At 46.7% G+C, this 19936-nt stretch overlaps 1 protein-coding gene across 2 annotated transcripts in view; it reads right to left on the reverse strand.

Annotated features, from left to right (window-relative positions):
* Positions 1 to 19936, reverse strand: part of LOC307123624 (immunoglobulin like domain containing receptor 2) — a 46322-nt gene that overhangs the window by 10412 nt on the left and 15974 nt on the right. The window contains exons 3-9 of one of the 2 annotated variants that reach the window (XM_079812232.1): positions 15127 to 15246; positions 9053 to 9109; positions 6910 to 7056; positions 6019 to 6183; positions 4818 to 4937; positions 1977 to 2184; positions 1 to 122 (exon numbers count right to left, since the gene is read on the reverse strand). The exon at positions 1 to 122 is cut by the window's left edge and continues 491 nt beyond it. In XM_079812232.1, coding sequence (XP_079668358.1) covers positions 1 to 122; positions 1977 to 2184; positions 4818 to 4937; positions 6019 to 6183; positions 6910 to 7056; positions 9053 to 9109; positions 15127 to 15246 — 939 coding nt within the window. The remainder of the gene's footprint in view (positions 123 to 1976; positions 2185 to 4817; positions 4938 to 6018; positions 6184 to 6909; positions 7057 to 9052; positions 9110 to 15126; positions 15247 to 19936) is intronic. The other variant, XM_079812233.1, reaches the window with a different exon arrangement.

A 19936-nucleotide genomic window follows, 5' to 3' on the forward strand; every position in this document is an offset into this window, starting at 1 on the left:
GGTCACCGCGACGGCCTTTCTGCATGTACGTCATCGCAAACTCCTCCAGCTCATCCAAAGATCCCGTCCGTCCGCGCTCCAGGAAAGCTTTTCTCTGCAGGTGCTCCGAGCGAGAGTTCCACCTGGAGAGGAAATTCAAATCTGATGAATTAAAACTGTTAAAGGGTTAGTTCAGCCAAAACTGTAGATTATGTCATTAATGACTGAGCCTCATGTGGTTGGACACCCGTCAGACCTCCGTTCATCTTCAGACACAAATGAAGATATTTTAGTGTAAATCTGATGCTCTGAAAGGCCTCCATTGGCTCAACTTTACACTCTCAAGACCCTTAAAAGACACTAAAGACTAAAGTTACAAAGTCCATCTCACTACAGCGGCTCTACAATAACTTTATGAAGCGGCGACAATAGTTTCTGTGCGCAAAAAAACCCTAAATAACGACTTATATAGTGATGACGATTTCAAAACACAGCCTCATGAAGCTTCGAAGCGTTATGAATCAGTGAGTCGATTCAGCGGTTCAGAGCGTTATGAATCAGTGAGTCGATTCAGCAGTTCAGAGCGTTATGAATCAGTGAGTCGATTCAGCGGTTCAGAGCGTTATGAATCAGTGAGTCGATTCAGCGGTTCAGAGCGTCATGAATCAGTGAGTCGATTCAGCAGTTCAGAGCGTTATGAATCAGTGAGACGATTCAGCGGTTCAGAGCGTTATGAATCAGTGAGTCGATTCAGTGGTTCAGAGCGTCATGAATCAGTGAGTCGATTCAGCGGTTCAGAGCGTCATGAATCAGTTAGTCGATTCAGTGGTTCAGAGCGTCATGAATCAGTGAGTCGATTCAGCGGTTCAGAGCGTCATGAATCAGAGTCAATTCAGTGGTTCAGAGCGTTATGAATCAGTGAGTCGATTCAGCGGTTCAGAGCGTTATGAATCAGTGAGTCGATTCAGCGGTTTAGAGCGTCATGAATCAGTGAGTCGATTCAGCGGTTCAGAGCGTTATGAATCAGTGAGTCGAATCAGCGGTTCAGAGCGTTATGAATCAGTGAGTCGATTCAGCGGTTCAAAGCGTCATGAATCAGTGAGTAGATTCAGCGGTTCAGAGCGTTATGAATCAGTGAGTCGATTCAGAGTGTTATGAAACAGTGAGTCGATTCAGCGGTTCAGAGCGTTATGAATCAGTGAGTCGAATCAGCGGTTCAGAGCGTTATGAATCAGTGAGTCGATTCAGAGTGTTATGAAACAGTGAGTAGATTCAGCGGTTCAGAGCGTTATGAATCAGTGAGTCGATTCAGAGTGTTATGAATCAGTGAGTCGATTCAGCGGTTCAGAGCGTTATGAATCAGTGAGTCGATTCAGCGGTTCAGAGTGTTATGAAACAGTGAGTCGATTCAGTGGTTCAGAGCGTCATGAATCAGTGAGTCGATTCAGCAGTTTGGATCGCCAAATTTCAGCAGTTTGGCGGTTTGACACGCGATCCGAATCATGATTCGACTCACTGATTCATAACGCTCTGAACCGCTGAATCGACTCACTGATTCATAATGCTCTGAACCGCTGAATCGACTCACTGATTCATAACGCTCTGAACCGCTGAATCGACTCACTGATTCATAACGCTTCGAAGCTTCATGATGCCGTGTTTTGAAATCGTCATCTCTATATAAGTCGTTATTTAGGGTTTTTTTGCGCACAGAAACTATTCTGGTCTTCATAAAGTTATTGTAGAGCCGCTGTAGTGAGATGGTCTTTGTAACTTTAGTCTTTAGTGTCTTTTAAGGGTCTTGAGAGTGTAAAGTTGAGCCAATGGAGGCCTTTCAGAGCATCAGATTTACACTAAAATATCTTCATTTGTGTCTGAAGATGAACGGAGGTCTGACGGGTGTCCAACCACATGAGGCTCAGTCATTAATGACACAATCTACAGTTTTGGCTGAACTAACCCTTTAAACCAATTGGGCGATGAGATCCCTCTGTTACCTGGGGTGGTCGTCCTCCACACAGTTTCTATGCTGTGGCTGTCGTGTGTATCTTCCCTCATGATTGGGAGATAAGTCTGATGTTCGGAGGTCAGTGTGGTCATCCAGATCAGCGATGGCTGGTAGAGCCTTTTTCTGCACTTGTCGATAGGTTTGACGGAAGTCGGTTTCTGCATCATGTAATGAACTCAGCTCGGATATACCGCAGGCTGCAAATAAGCAAAGGCATCTCTGAGGACAACCTCTTTTTATTCTGTGCAAATTAGAACATTTGAATTTCACCAAGTTTTTTTTTCTTTTAACATAAAGCAGAGTTTACAGTACTATATGAAAAGCCTGAAGAATGTGAAAACAGTGAAGCATGAAGGGCTTAAAGACCCTGAGGAATGAAGAGACTTCAGGCAGGAAAATAGAGAACAGGAGGGTTCCCACTCTTTCATGAACACCAGACTTTATTTTAAATCAAGCACGATAAATACGATAAAGGTGTGTGTGTGTTACTGCCAATATATCACACACCTACTGTACCTGTGTGTATCATTACAATACAACTTCCACAGAGGAAAGAGGCTGGTGTAGAAGAGCGAGTGAGTTCTAGCAAGAGATTCTGACATTTATTCACATTTATTTCTTTTTTTATAAATCATTACTTCATTAAAACATCTAAATATAGAGATAATATTCTATACATGAATTTTCCAATTAAATGAAAAGATATGAACACGTTAATTGTTAGGAATTAAAAATATGCAAAATTATTTATTAAATCGCCTGTACATGTACATTTTTAAAAATCTATTTGAAGGCTTTTAAGACCTGCACATATATTATATTTATCAGATATAATCGCTGCCGTAATAACGGCCCATTTAAAATGTTTACATGCTTTTCTTCTTTTTATTTTTTGAGCGGTGATGAAATATCGCTCTTGTAAATACTCGCCAGCATTTCAGTAATGAAGGTCTAGATCTTTAAAATGCATCCAAATTACAGCAAAGTGCAACCGTACGGTGGCCTGCAGGGGTCAAAAAGGATATAAACAGTGAATTTTGAAGTGATCTCATCTTGAAAACTCAGATGTGGATTCGGACGGCAATTAAATGACCACACATCCTTGGTGTTTGTCTAAAAACAGGAGGTAATTCGGCCGGGGATTTTTACGCAGATGGTGGGAGAAAAACACTGACATTCTGGATTCGGACGGCAATAAAATCACTGACTATCCCCTGACAATGAGGAAAACACCTTACGAGGAACAATTACCGTCCGAATAGGGCTTTTGACAGTAGAGGGCACTTATGGAACAGCAGAAATACACTCACCTAAAGGATTATTAGGAACACCTGTTCAATTTCTCATTAATGCAATTATCTAATCAACCAATCACATGGCAGTTGCTTCAATGCATTTAGGGGTGTGGTCCTGGTCAAGACAATCTCCTGAACTCCACACTGAATGTCGGAATGGGAAAGAAAGGGGATTTAAGACATTTTGAGCATGGCATGGTTGTTGGTGCCAGACGGGCCGGTCTGAGTATTTCACAATCTGCTCAGTTCCTGGGATTTTCACACACAACCATTTCTAGGGTTTACAAAGAATGGTGTGAAAAGGGAAAAGCATCCAGTATGCGGCAGTCCTGTGGGAGAAAATGCCTTGTTGATGCTAGAGGTCAGAGGAGAATGGGCCGACTGATTCAAGCTGATAGAAGAGAAACTTTGACTGAAATAACCACTCGTTACAACCGAGGTCGGCAGCAAAGCATTTATGAAGCCACAACACACACAACCTTGAGGCGGATGGGCTACAACAGCAGAAGACCCCACCGGGTACCACTCATCTCCACTACAAAGAGGAAAAAGAGGCGACAATTTGCACCAAAATTGGACAGTTGAAGACTGTAAAAATGTTGCCTGGTCTGATGAGTCTGGATTTCTGTTGAGACATTCAGATGGTAGAGTCAGAATTTGGCGTAAACAGAATGAGAACATGGATCCATCATGCCTTGTTCCCACTGTGCAGGCTGGTGGTGGTGGTGTAATGGTGTGGGGGATGTTTTCTTGGCACACTTTAGGCCCCTTAGTGCCAATTGGGCATGGTTTAAATGCCACGGCCTACCTGAGCATTGTTTCTGCCCATGTCCATCCCTTTATGAGCACCATGTCCCCATCCTCTGATGGCTACTTCCAGCAGGATAATGCACCGTCACAAAGCTCCAATCATTTCAAACTGGTTTCTTGAACATGACAATGAGTTCACTGGACTAAAATGGCCCCACAGTCTCCAGATCTCAACCCAATAGAGCATCTTTGGGATGTGGTGGAACAGGAGCTTCGTGCCCTGGATGTGCATCCCACAAATCTCCATCAACTGCAGATGCTCTCCTATCAATATGGCCAACATTTCTAAAGAATGCTTTCAGCACCTTGTGGAATCAATGCCACGTAGAATTAAGGCAGTTCTGAAGGCCAAAGGGGGTCAAACACAGAATTAGTGTGTGTTCCTAATAATCCTTTAGGTGAGTGTATATTGGAATAGCTTCCTCCCATAATGCGGTTTTGTTCTGGCTTTGGTAGCGCATGAAGGCCAATGTTTGTAATAGCACACGCTACTCTAACAAAATGCAGTTCTTGCTTAAGTCAAGCACTTTCAAGGATCTATGTTTGTTTTCAAGCACTTTCCAGGCCCTGAATCCATGTGTCTGAAATTCAAGAACTTTCAAGAAGCGTGGGAACCCTGGGACAGGAGAAATGAGACATGTCCAGTGAGCATGCGCAGTGGATAGTGCAGTGAAATGTGTGTGTAGTGGTCAAGTGCAGTGGTCAAGGAGCATCTGGTGTCTTACAGTCTCTGCTGCTGCTAAGCGTCTGTGATGGGTTGAACTGAGCGAGCTGCTTCTCCACGAACTGCAGCAGCTTCAGAGAGCTCTGATCTGACGCAGACTGCAGATGGAAACCACTCCGCACTACAGAAGATACATCATGTGTGTGTGTTTTATTGTTTCTCAAAATCCGGGAAACAGGCCATTTGAAAATAGTCCTGCATTAATAATAATAATAATAATAATAATAATAATAAGTTTAATTTATATAGCGCCTTTCCCAAGCTCAAGGACGCTTCACAATACAGTAAATAACAAGCAGTTTACACATAGACGGACAGTGGACATTTGCCCAGTCCAAGTAATGAGCGATTGCAGTTGCAAATCGCACTACATTTGCAATACAACATGAAAAACAAAGGCAACAAACATTAATTACAGACAGCATGGTGGGCAGTTAGAGTAAAGATGCAACAGATTATTGGTAGTCAGTTAACATTGTGATTGTGTTATGTCAAGTTAACATTGTCATGACTGATAATACTGATTAAACAAATGTGTTTTGAGTTTACTTTTAAATTCATTTAACGTGGTTGTTGTCCTGAGAGCCAGGGGGAGAGAGTTCCATAGCTTAGGGGCTGTAACAAAGAAAGACCTGCCACCCATAGATGATAGGCGAAATCTCCGCTCACAGAGGAGTTCACAGCCAGAAGATCGGAGAGTTCGAGGGGGAATATAAGGAGAAAGTAATTCAGAGAGATAGGCTGGAGCAAGACCATTGAGTGACTTAAAGGTAAGCAGAAGAATTTTGTAAGTGATACGGGATAACACGGGTAGCCAGTGCAGTTTGAACAGAATTGGAGTGATATGGGCAGTTTTTTTAGTGTGAGTTAGTAGTCTTGCGGCTGAGTTTTGGATATATTGCAAACGTGAGATAGAGTGTGCTGGTAGTCCAGAAAAAAGAACATTACAGTAGTCGAGGCGAGATGTGATGAACGCGTGGGCATTCTGAAGAAACATCTGGATCACCTTCACTTTAAATGTTTGAACGCTCGTGTTCATTTCATTTTGAGTTATTAAAACGCCCCACATTCTGAATCTCTGAAATACTGCGGTGATCAGAGCTATTTAATAATGTGTCAGTAAATCATGTTGAGGTTTGGAGCAGGTCACACACAGACCGCTCAGTTTCTCCAGAGGACAGGCTTTCCTCTAGTGCGCTCACCTGCCGAGCTGTTGTTCTCCAGCGATGGTGCAGTGGACAGGTGAGGGTCGATGAGGGAGGGCGGTGCGATGGGCACCATGGTGGGCATTCCAGGTATGTAGTATGAAGGGAACATGGGCACTGGTGTGGGCACTGCTGTCTTGATCCCCTTTCCTGCTTCATACACTATTTGAGAGAGAGAGAGTCAACTACTGTAATGGAGGAACAACAGTTCAAAGAGAATCTTGCTGAGAACGTTCAAGTGACTTAAAGTGCTGAAATGTTTACAGTCTGTTACAGTGATTAGAGGTTTCTCGAGTGGTGCTAACGACAGCCAAATGCTGTCCAGATCCCCCTCTCTGGATGTAATGGGTGGATATAGGGATAGGGTGTAGCTGGATGTCACGCTCCGCCCATTATGTCCAGAGAGGGGGAGCTGGATGTCACGCTCCGCCCATTATGTCCAGAGAGGGGGAGCTGGATGTCACGCTCCGCCCATTATGTCCAGAGAGGGGGAGCTGGATGTCACGCTCCGCCCATTATGTCCAGAGAGGGGGAGCTGGATGTCATGCTCCGCCCATTATGTCCAGAGAGGGGGAGCTGGATGTCATGCTCCGCCCATTATGTCCAGAGAGGGGGAGCTGGATGTCATGCTCCGCCCATTATGTCCAGAGAGGGGGAGCTGGATGTCACGCTCCGCCCATTATGTCCAGAGAGGGGGAGCTGGATGTCATGCTCCGCCCATTATGTCCAGAGAGGGGGAGCTGGATGTCACGCTCATTGCCTCTCAGGTTTGTGCCAAATCATACTAATGTAAGAACGTGTTAAATATGTGCCACAAGAAGTGTATTAATAGCCTTATTTTGAGCTTCATGATTCATTCATCTGGCCTGGTGTGTTTGCGGTACTCACGGTGTCGAGGGCAGCAGCAGGTCTCTGGGCAGCAGCAGCATCTCACATAACAGCAGCAGGAATGAGGACAACACTGACACCAGCACACACCCACCAGCAGAATGACCAGAGCACTGCCCATGACCACAGCGCCCACAAACACCCACTCTAGCAGAGAGAATAGGCCACGGTCAATACCATCATCAGAATATCATCACACGCCACACACACCATCACCACACGCCACACACACCATCACCACACGCCACACACACCATCATCACACGCCACACACACCATCACCACACGCCACACACACCATCATCACACACCACACACACCATCATCACACGCCATCATCACGCCACACACACCATCATCACACGCCACACACACCATCACCACACGCCACACACACCATCATCACACGCCATCATCACACCACACACACTATCATCACACGCCACACACACCATCACCACACGCCACACACACCATCATCACACACCATCATCACACGCCATCATCACGCCACACACACCATCATCACACGCCACACACACCATCACCACACGCCACACACACCATCATCACACGCCACACACACCATCATCACGCCATCATCACGCCACACGCCATCATCACACGCCATTATCACGCCACACACACCATCATCACACACCCATCATCACACGCCACACACACCATCATCACACGCCATCATCACGCCACACACACCATCACACGCCATCATCACGCCACACACACCATCATCACACGCCACACACACCATCACCACACGCCACACACACCATCATCACACGCCACACACACCATCATCATACGCCATCATCACGCCACACGCCATCATCACACGCCATTATCACGCCACACACACCATCATCACACACCCATCATCACACGCCATTATCACACGCCATTATCACACGCCATCATCACGCCACACACACCATCATCACACGCCATCATCACGCCACACACACCATCACACGCCATCATCACGCCACATACACCATCATCACACGCCACACACACCATCATCACACGCCATCATCACGCCACACACACCATTATCACACGCCATCATCACGCCACACACACACACCATCATCAAACACCATCATCACAAACAGTGACACTACGATCAAACACTCAAGAGTTTGATTGAATGTGTACGATGCATTCTGGCTGGAAATCCAGTGTAATGTCTAATACACATTTACACTACACTTTACACTTACAACAGCTGAATTTAACATCACTGTTTGTTGGATGGATGGATGGATGGATGGGTGGATGGGTGGGTGGATGGGTGGATGGATGTTTTTGGAACTATTACAGGTAAAAGCAGGATAAGCAAGAGAGCCGTGCTGAGGATCTCCATGAGGAATGTGTTTCACAAACGCTCCTAATAAATCACTCAACATTTCCAGCCCAAATGTGTCTGGAGTTCATATGGAACTCATTCATCAATTATTTCGCCCAAAAAAAAAAAGAATTTCAAATATGTGAAAATGCAGTAACAGAGTTCAAGATAAAAGTCCATCAAATGAACTAAAGCTTAAAGCAGTTTATCAAACCCCACACATGAAGAAATCTTCCTAATGGAGCTCAGTGAAGAGTCCCGGAAGAGAAGGATCAGATACAGACAAACTCACAAACAAACAATCTGTGTATCTCAACACACACATTCTCAGGAAACGCTGGGCTTTGAACAGATTACGGATGAACTACTAGAACTAATATTACTGCTAAAAGACACAAAATAATCCAATAAAATCGAATCCAGTCTCATTGATCAAAAGTTCAGTGTTTCAAAAAAGCATAACTTAATAACCCAAAAAAGTCCCCATAAGGTCAAAGATTTCTGGGGACCGATTGATGATGACAGATGATCAGTAATGAACGCTCTTACAGCAAACACACACTCCTTCAGCAGGGAATCTGTGTCCAGCCGGTCGGCCTTCAGAGTTATTCAGATGTTATCACATGATCTGCTACAGCGTACAGGGATCCAACCGCAGGTTTGTTAGTGTAATGTTTTAAAGTTGAGTATCAGGAAATGACAACACAGGGGAATTAAAGAATTAGAAACAGGCGGGTTGGAGAGGAATCAGACAAGGGTGCGTTTGGGAGCTCGTACCTGGAACAATCTCCACCATAAAGCCAGGCAGAAGATCATCGGCGAAACTTGTCTGACCTGGAGAGACAGACGAGAAAGAGAGAGAGAGAGAGAAAGAGAGAGAGAGAGAGAGAGAGAGAGAGAGAGAGAGAGAGAGAGAGAGAGAGAGAGAGAGAGAGAGAGATGGAGGTAAAGTGGAGCGCCAGAGCTGAGAAAGAGGAATCATGAGCGTTTCATGCAAACAAGGCGAGGCGATCAAGTGAGATGTGTGTGAAACTCTCAGGATCTTCTGGGATACTCAGCGTCTGTGGTTTCTGCTGTTTTCTGATTCTGCTCACACTGACCATCACACACACACTCTTCTCATCCCGCTTTCCAACAGAGACTCTCATTGAGGAGGTGTTTATATGAACAACAGCATGAAGAGAGTCTGGAGGAACATCAAAGTCAAAGCCCTCATGTTTGATCCTCAGAGAACAATCGCTGACACTGAACGACATCTCACACACACATTTATCAGCAGACAAAGAAGCATTTGAGACTTCCCAATGGAAGTGGAGTTTTGCTCCACCTCGAAACACGTCACTTCATTTCCTTCAAACTATTAATACAAATAAATCCCAAATCCTTCCCTTCAGCTGTAACCGTAACCCACACTTAAAACCTTCAACACCAGTCAATACTTGTTCCAGCAGCACACACACACACACACACTTGATCCATCATGTAATGAACCGCTACTGTAATCTAAAGACAAGGGGCTCTGATCGCGCACAGGAAACAGGAAAGACCTCCTGCTCGCAGGCTTATCCCGCATTCCACTGGGAATTCTGTCTGCGTCCTGGATCTGTGGCACTGCTAAACCAAAGACAAACAGAGGAAAAGTGTCCCAAATGATGCACCTGTACACTGTGTATGAGCCACAGACTGTATAAAACACTGGACATCACCCGTAGGTTTCTGAGGAGTACTTTTGAAGCCCAAAGTGGGCGGAGCCGGTCATCCAAAGTGGGCGGAGCTGGCCATCGAAAGTGGGCAAAGAGGCAGGATGTGGGTGGAGTTGAGGTGTCTGGTTGCTGAAACCACGCCCACCTAGCTCGACCATACGGCAATCCACCTGTCACTCAAGTGACCACGCCCCTAATTATGCAGAACTTTAAGGCTTAAAGGGTTAGTTCAACCAAAAATTAAAATTCTGTCATTAATTACTTACCCTCATGTCGTTCGACACCCGTCAGACCTCCGTTCATCTTCAGACAAAAATAAAGATATTTTAGTGTAAATCTGATGCTCTGAAAGGCCTCCATTGGCTCAATGCACTTTACACTCTCAAGACCCTTCAAAAGACACTAAAGACGTCGATATAAAGTCCATCTCACTACAGCGGCTCTACAATAACTTTATGAAGCGACGAGAATAGTTTTTGTGCACAAAAAAACCCTAAATAACGACTTATATAGTGATGACGATTTCAAAACACGGCCTCATGAAGCTTCGAAGCGTTATGAATCAGTGAGTCGAATCATGATTCGGATCGCGTGTCAAACCGCCAAACTGCTGAAATTTGGCGATCCAAACTGCTGATTCGACTCACTGATTCATAACGCTCCAAACCGCTGAATCGACTCACTGATTCAAAACGCTCCAAACCGCTGAATCGACTCACTGATTCATAACGCTCCAAACTGCTGATTCGACTCACTGATTCATAACGCTCCAAACTGCTGATTCGACTCACTGATTCATAACGCTCTGAACCGCTGAATCGACTCACTGATTCATAATGCTTTGAACCGCTGAATCGACTCACTGATTCATAACGCTCTGAACCGCTGAATCGACTCACTGACTCATAACGCTCTGAACTGCTGAATCGACTCACTGATTCATAACGCTCTGAACCGCTGAATCGACTCACTGACTCATAACGCTTCGAAGCTTCATGAGGCCGTGTTTTGAAATCATCATCACTATATAAGTCGTTATTTAGGGTTTTTTTGCGCACAGAAACTATTCTCGTCTTCATAAAGTTATTGTAGAGCCGCTGTAGTGAGATGGACTTTGTAACTTTAGTCTTTAGTGTCTTTTAAGGGTCTTGAGAGTGTAAAGTTGAGCCAATGGAGGCCTTTCAGAGCATCAGATTTACACTAAAATATCTTCATTTGTGTCTGAAGATGAACGGAGGTCTGACGGGTGTCCAACCACATGAGGCTCAGTCATTAATGACACAATTTACAGTTTTGGGTGAACTAACCCTTTAATATAATTTAAATGGATGAGTTATAAAAAAAAAATTCATCCCCTTCACATGAAGGGCAAAATGAGCTGTATAGACCAAAAGCACTTTTTGAACCAGGCTGTATATTTTTGGGGGGCATTTTAATATGTAGGAATTATAGAATTGGAGCCTGTCTCTAGTGGCCAGTTGATGAATTGCAGTTTAAGTCACTTCCTGTTGGTTTCAGGAGAGAGAGAGACCAGGAGGTGTCGCTTGGTATGAACATTATAAGGTTATTTTGTCTGAAGCCCCGCCCCCTCCGCTGAGACAGTCCAGTGATTGACAGGTCCAACATTCCACACTTCATTTGTTCGTTAATTAAGTGCCTCATACAGGTATTCAAAGGGCACTTTTCAGTGTGAACACATGCACTACTCGCACTATTTATACTACAAACATCATGGAATAGTGCATGAGAACACGAACTGGGACACAGTACATCTTTTTTTGGTGTTTAACAGAAGAAAGAAAGTCAAAAATGAATGATTATCGGTCTCGTTCATCTCAGACTGATATCTGGCTGGTTGAAGAGGTTCTTCAGCTGTGAGATGTTGAGAATATGCATTATTTTAATAATTAAGCACATCTGGCCTAGTATCGTTATTGTACTTCGATTAATTGATGCTGTGTTACAGTAATGAGAACGTTTTAAATTACTGTAATGAAATCGTTCATCTTTCACTGCTACATCTCTAATCTCCGTCCAGATCTCAAGACAGCTCATGATGTCAGAGACTCTGAGGAGAATAAAACTCCTGGGTCAGTAATTCGAGCCCTCGTGTGTCCGTTCTCTGTCTGATTCCTGTATGCTCTGTGTCTCCATTCATATCTGCACAATGAGTCTTTACGTCACACTGCACAGCTGGATGCTGACCGCCTCACCGTTGCCATGGCAGCACATGATTCTGTGGTCAGCTGTTGTTAACATCCACGAACATGAGCTAAAGCGGTCGAGCAAATCTCTGTGATCTAAAGCCCAAACCCAGAGAATGAGCCACACAGAGACTGAGCTAGGGCTGGGAGGTATATCGAGTTTATACAATATATCGATATATTTTTTAGAAACGATATGGAATGAGGCAATACCGTTTATATCGATATACAGTAGATTGATACGAGTGCATCTGAAAAATAGCGGAATTAAGCAGAATGAGCTGATGCCGGGAAAGTGCATGATACAATTTGTCCTAAACATGACACATGTTTTATATTAAGGGCTTTAAAACAACTGGTAAGATATAGTTAACACGTATAGTTTAAAGCAGATTGCCCTGTCAGATGCTCTGAGGCTACTTGTGCTGATAAATACTTGCGCTGTTTAATGTGGTGCTTTCCTCAGGGCATTACTCACATTTCACAGGGATATTCTCCATCTGTAAATGTTAGAAAGTCATGCAAATATGTCCATTTTGCTATCAGGAGAGGACGAGTTTCTGCAAGTGAATCTCCGCTAAAACTCAGTCGAATCACAGTCGAATCACAGTCAGATCTCAGTCAGATCTCAGTCGGATCTCAGTCGGATCACAGTCGGATCTCAGTCGGATCTCAGTCGGATCACAGTCGGATCTCAGTCGGATCACAGTCGGATCACAGTCGGATCACAGTCGGATCACAGTCGGATCACAGTCGGATCTCAGTCGGATCACAGTCGGATCACAGTCGGATCACAGTCAAATCACAGTCGAGATCACAGTCGAATCACAGTCTGATCACAGTCAAATCACAGTCGGATCTCAGTCGAATCACAGTCAGATCTCAGTCAGATCTCAGTCGGATCTCAGTCGGATCACAGTCGGATCTCAGTCGGATCTCAGTCGGATCACAGTCGGATCTCAGTCGGATCACAGTCGGATCACAGTCGGATCACAGTCGGATCACAGTCGGATCACAGTCGGATCTCAGTCGGATCACAGTCGGATCACAGTCGGATCACAGTCAAATCACAGTCGAGATCACAGTCGGATCACAGTCAGATCTCAGTCGAATCACAGTCGAGATCACAGTCGGATCACAGTCAGGTCACAGTCGAATCACAGTCGAGATCACAGTCGAATCACAGTCTGATCACAGTCAAATCACAGTCGAGATCACAGTCGGGTCACAGTCGAGATCACAGTCGGGTCACACTCTAGATCACAGTCGAGATCACAGTCGGGTCACAGTCGAGATCACAGTCGGGTCACACTCTAGATCACAGTCGAGATTACAGTCGAGATTACAGTCAGATCTCAGTCGGATCAGTCGAGATCACAGTCGGATCACAGTCGAGATCACAGTCGGATCAGTCGAGATCACAGTCGGATCACAGTCGAGATCACAGTCGGATCACAGTCGAGATCACAGTCGGATCAGTCGAGATCACAGTCAGATCTCAGTCGGATCAGTCGAGATCACAGACGGATCACAGTCGAGATCACAGTCGGATCAGTCGAGATCACAGTCGGATCACAGTCGAGATCACAGTCGGATCACAGTCGAGATCACAGTCGGATCAGTCGAGATCACAGTCGGATCAGTCGAGATCACAGTCGGATCAGTCGAGATCACAGTCGGATCAGTCGAGATCACAGTCGGATCAGTCGAGATCACAGTCGGATCAGTCGAGATCACAGTCGGATCACAGTCGAGATCACAGTCGGATCAGTCGAGATCACAGTCGGATCAGTCGAGATCACAGTCGGATCAGTCGAGATCACAGTCGGATCAGTCGAGATCACAGTCGGATCGGTCGAGATCACAGTCGGATCACAGTCGAGATCACAGTCGGATCAGTCGAGATCACAGTCGGATCAGTCGAGATCACAGTCGGATCAGTCGAGATCACAGTCGGATCAGTCGAGATCACAGTCGGATCGGTCGAGATCACAGTCGGATCACAGTCGAGATCACAGTCGGATCAGTCGAGATCACAGTCGGATCGGTCGAGATCACAGTCGGATCACAGTCGAGATCACAGTCGGATCAGTCGAGATCACAGTCGGATCACAGTCGAGATCACAGTCGGATCAGTCGAGATCACAGTCGGATCGGTCGAGATCACAGTCGGATCAGTCGAGATCACAGTCGGATCAGTCGAGATCACAGTCGGATCAGTCGGATCACAGTCGAGATCACAGTCGGATCAGTCGAGATCACAGTCGGATCACAGTCGAGATCACAGTCGGATCGGTCGAGATCACAGTCGGATCACAGTCGAGATCACAGTCGGATCAGTCGAGATCACAGTCGGATCACAGTCGAGATCACAGTCGGATCAGTCGGATCACAGTCGGATCACAGTCGAGATCACAGTCGGATCAGTCGGATCACAGTCGGATCACAGTCGAGATCACAGTCGGATCACAGTCGAGATCACAGTCGGATCAGTCGAGATCACAGTCGGATCACAGTCGAGATCACAGTCGGATCGGTCGAGATCACAGTCGGATCACAGTCGAGATCACAGTCGGATCAGTCGAGATCACAGTCGGATCACAGTCGAGATCACAGTCGGATCGGTCGAGATCACAGTCGGATCACAGTCGAGATCACAGTCGGATCAGTCGAGATCACAGTCGGATCAGTCGAGATCACAGTCGGATCGGTCGAGATCACAGTCGGATCACAGTCGAGATCACAGTTGGATCAGTCGAGATCACAGTCGGATCACAGTCGAGATCACAGTCGGATCAGTCGGATCACAGTCGGATCACAGTCGGATCAGTCGGATCACAGTCGGCAGGCAGGTTTGAGCTTGACCGGTCAGGGAGAAGGCCAGGGGTCAAGCGACTCATTTCCTGCTGTGAGTGTTTGTTTCCTGTGTGTGTCGTGTGCTCACCCAACACCAGCAGCTCCACATGCGCTTCATTCTGACCCTCCAGATCATCAGCGATCACCACCTTACAGACGTAAACACCGCTGTCGCCCCACTGCAGCTCACCGATGCGCAGGTCAGCCTCTGACAGAGAGAGAGAGAGAGAGAGAGAGAGAGAGAGAGAGAGAGAGAGAGAGAGAGAGAGAGAATTTATCCTTCATAAAAGTGCATCCATCCAGGATCAGCTGGAGTGTGTAGATGTGTGAGGATCAGCTGGAGTGTGTAGATGTGTGTGGATCAGCTGGAGTGTGTAGATGTGTGTGGATCAGCTGGAGTGTGTAGATGTGTGAGGATCAGCTGGAGTGTGTAGATGTGTGAGGATCAGCTGGAGTGTGTAGATGTGTGTGGATCAGCTGGAGTGTGTAGATGTGTGTGGATCAGCTGGAGTGTGTAGATGTGTGTGGATCAGCTGGAGTGTGTAGATGTGTGTGGATCAGCTGGAGTGTGTAGATGTGTGAGGATCAGCTGGAGTGTGTAGATGTGTGAGGATCAGCTGGAGTGTGTAGATGTGTGAGGATCAGCTGGAGTGTGTAGATGTGTGTGGATCAGCTGGAGTGTGTAGATGTGTGAGGATCAGCTGGAGTGTGTAGATGTGTGAGGATCAGCTGGAGTGTGTAGATGTGTGAGGATCAGCTGGAGTGTGTAGATGTGTGTGGATCAGCTGGAGTGTGTAGATGTGTGTGGATCAGCTGGAGTGTGTAGATGTGTGTGGATCAGCTGGAGTGTGTAGATGTGTGTGGATCAGCTGGAGTGTGTAGATGTGTGTGGATCAGCTGGAGTGTGTAGATGTGTGTGGATCAGCTGGAGTGTTGTGTAGATGTGTGTGGATCAGCTGGAGTGTGTAGATGTGTGTAGGATCAGCTGGAGTGTGTAGATGTGTGTGGATCAGCTGGAGTGTGTAGATGTGTGTGGATCAGCTGGAGTGTGTAGATGTGTGTGGATCAGCTGGAGTGTGTAGATGTGTGTGGATCAGCTGGAGTGTGTAGATGTGTGTGGATCAGCTGGAGTGTGTAGATGTGTGTGGATCAGCTGGAGTGTGTAGATGTGTGTGGATCAGCTGGAGTGTGTAGATGTGTGAGGATCAGCTGGAGTGTGTAGATGTTGTGTGGATCAGCTGGAGTGTGTAGATGTGTGTGGATCAGCTGGAGTGTGTAGATGTGTGTGGATCAGCTGGAGTGTGTAGATGTGTGAGGATCAGCTGGAGTGTGTAGATGTGTGTGGATCAGCTGGAGTGTGTAGATGTGTGTGGATCAGCTGGAGTGTGTAGATGTGTGTGGATCAGCTGGAGTGTGTAGATGTGTGTGGATCAGCTGGAGTGTGTAGATGTGTGGATCAGCTGGAGTGTGTAGATGTGTGTGGATCAGCTGGAAGTGTGTAGATGTGTGTGGATCAGCTGGAGTGTGTAGATGTGTGTGGATCAGCTGGAGTGTGTAGATGTGTGTGGATCAGCTGGAGTGTGTAGATGTGTGTGGATCAGCTGGAGTGTGTAGATGTGTGTGGATCAGCTGGAGTGTGTAGATGTGTGTGGATCAGCTGGAGTGTGTAGATGTGTGTGGATCAGCTGGAGTGTGTAGATGTGTGTGGATCAGCTGGAGTGTGTAGATGTGTGTGGATCAGCTGGAGTGTGTAGATGTGTGTGGATCAGCTGGAGTGTGTAGATGTGTGTGGATCAGCTGGAGTGTGTAGATGTGTGTGGATCAGCTGGAGTGTGTAGATGTGTGTGGATCAGCTGGAGTGTGTAGATGTGTGTGGATCAGCTGGAGTGTGTAGATGTGTGTGGATCAGCTGGAGTGTGTAGATGTGTGAGGATCAGCTGGAGTGTGTAGATGTGTGTGGATCAGCTGGAGTGTGTAGATGTGTGTGGATCAGCTGGAGTGTGTAGATGTGTGTGGATCAGCTGGAGTGTGTAGATGTGTGAGGATCAGCTGGAGTGTGTAGATGTGTGAGGATCAGCTGGAGTGTGTAGATGTGTTGTGGATCAGCTGGAGTGTGTAGATGTGTGTGGATCAGCTGGAGTGTGTAGATGTGTGTGGATCAGCTGGAGTGTGTAGATGTGTGTGGATCAGCTGGAGTGTGTAGATGTGTGTGGATCAGCTGGAGTGTGTAGATGTGTGAGGATCAGCTGGAGTGTGTAGATGTGTGAGGATCAGCTGGAGTGTGTAGATGTGTGTGGATCAGCTGGAGTGTGTAGATGTGTGAGGATCAGCTGGAGTGTGTAGATGTGTGAGGATCAGCTGGAGTGTGTAGATGTGTGAGGATCAGCTGGAGTGTGTAGATGTGTGTGGATCAGCTGGAGTGTGTAGATGTGTGTGGATCAGCTGGAGTGTGTAGATGTGTGTGGATCAGCTGGAGTGTGTAGATGTGTGAGGATCAGCTGGAGTGTGTAGATGTGTGTGGATCAGCTGGAGTGGTAATGTGTGATCAGCTGAGTGTAGATGTGTGTGGATCAGCTGGAGTGTGTAGATGTGTGAGGATCAGCTGGAGTGTGTAGATGTGTGTGGATCAGCTGGAGTGTGTAGATGTGTGTGGATCAGCTGGAGTGTGTAGATGTGTGTGGATCAGCTGGAGTGTGTAGATGTGTGTGGATCAGCTGGAGTGTGTAGATTGTGACCTGATGTGTGTGGATCAGCTGGAGTGTGTAGATGTGTGTGGATCAGCTGGAGTGTGTAGATGTGTGTGGATCAGCTGGAGTGTGTAGATGTGTGTGGATCAGCTGGAGTGTGTAGATGTGTGTGGATCAGCTGGAGTGTGTAGATGTGTGTGGATCAGCTGGAGTGTGTAGATGTGTGAGGATCAGCTGGAGTGTGTAGATTGTGTGGATCAGCTGGAGTGTGTAGATGTGTGAGGATCAGCTGGAGTGTGTAGATGTGTGTGGATCAGCTGGAGTGTGTAGATGTGTGTGGATCAGCTGGAGTGTGTAGATGTGTGTGAGGATCAGCTGGAGTGTGTAGATGTGTGTGGATCAGCTGGAGTGTGTAGATGTGTGTGGATCAGCTGGAGTGTGTAGATGTGTGTGGATCAGCTGGAGTGTGTAGATGTGTGTGGATCAGCTGGAGTGTGTAGATGTGTGAGGATCAGCTGGAGTGTGTAGATGTGTGTGGATCAGCTGGAGTGTGTAGATGTGTGTGGATCAGCTGGAGTGTGTAGATGTGTGTGGATCAGCTGGAGTGTGTAGATGTGTGTGGATCAGCTGGAGTGTGTAGATGTGTGTGGATCAGCTGGAGTGTGTAGATGTGTGTGGATCAGCTGGAGTGTGTAGATGTGTGTGGATCAGCTGGAGTGTGTAGATGTGTGTGGATCAGCTGGAGTGTGTAGATGTGTGTGGATCAGCTGGAGTGTGTAGATGTGTGTGGATCAGCTGGAGTGTGTAGATGTGTGAGGATCAGCTGGAGTGTGTAGATGTGTGTGGATCAGCTGGAGTGTGTAGATGTGTGTGGATCAGCTGGAGTGTGTAGATGTGTGAGGATCAGCTGGAGTGTGTAGATGTGTGAGGATCAGCTGGAGTGTGTAGATGTTGTGTGGATCAGCTGGAGTGTGTAGATGTGTGTGGATCAGCTGGAGTGTGTAGATGTGTGTGGATCAGCTGGAGTGTGTAGATGTGTGTGGATCAGCTGGAGTGTGTAGATGTGTGTGGATCAGCTGGAGTGTGTAGATGTGTGTGGATCAGCTGGAGTGTGTAGATGTGTGTGGATCAGCTGGAGTGTGTAGATGTGTGTGGATCAGCTGGAGTGTGTAGATGTGTGTGGATCAGCTGGAGTGTGTAGATGTGTGTGGATCAGCTGGAGTGTGTAGATGTGTGTGGATCAGCTGGAGTGTGTAGATGTGTGTGGATCAGCTGGAGTGTGTAGATGTGTGTGGATCAGCTGGAGTGTGTAGATGTGTGTGGATCAGCTGGAGTGTGTAGATGTGTGTGGATCAGCTGGAGTGTGTAGATGTGTGTGGATCAGCTGGAGTGTGTAGATGTGTGTGGATCAGCTGGAGTGTGTAGATGTGTGTGGATCAGCTGGAGTGTGTAGATGTGTGTGGATCGCTGGAGTGTGTAGATGTGTGTGGATCAGCTGGAGTGTGTAGATGTGTGAGTGATCAGCTGGAGTGTGTAGATGTGTGTGGATCAGCTGGAGTGTGTAGATGTGTGTGGATCAGCTGGAGTGTTGTAGATGTGTGTGGATCAGCTGGAGTTGTGTAGATGTGTGTGGATCAGCTGGAGTGTGTAGATGTGTGTGGATCAGCTGGAGTGTGTAGATGTGTGTGGATCAGCTGGAGTGTGTAGATGTGTGTGGATCAGCTGGAGTGTGTAGATGTGTGTGGATCAGCTGGAGTGTGTAGATGTGTGTGGATCAGCTGGAGTGTGTAGATGTGTGTGGATCAGCTGGAGTGTGTAGATGTGTGTGGATCAGCTGGAGTGTGTAGATGTGTGTGGATCAGCTGGAGTGTGTAGATGTGTGATCAGCTGAGTGTGTAGATGTGTGGGATCAGCTGGAGTGTGTAGATGTGTGTGGATCAGCTGGAGTGTGTAGATGTGTGTGGATCAGCTGGAGTGTGTAGATGTGTGTGGATCAGCTGGAGTGTGTAGATGTGTGAGGATCAGCTGGAGTGTGTAGATGTGTGTGGATCAGCTGGAGTGTGTAGATGTGTGTGGATCAGCTGGAGTGTGTAGATGTGTGTGGATCAGCTGGAGTGTGTAGATGTGTGTGGATCAGCTGGAGTGTGTAGATGTGTGTGGATCAGCTGGAGTGTGTAGATGTGTGTGGATCAGCTGGAGTGTGTAGATGTG

Source organism: Gobio gobio (assembly GCF_949357685.1).
Source record: "Gobio gobio genome assembly, chromosome: 3".
NCBI classification, from domain to species: Eukaryota; Metazoa; Chordata; class Actinopteri; order Cypriniformes; family Gobionidae; genus Gobio; species Gobio gobio.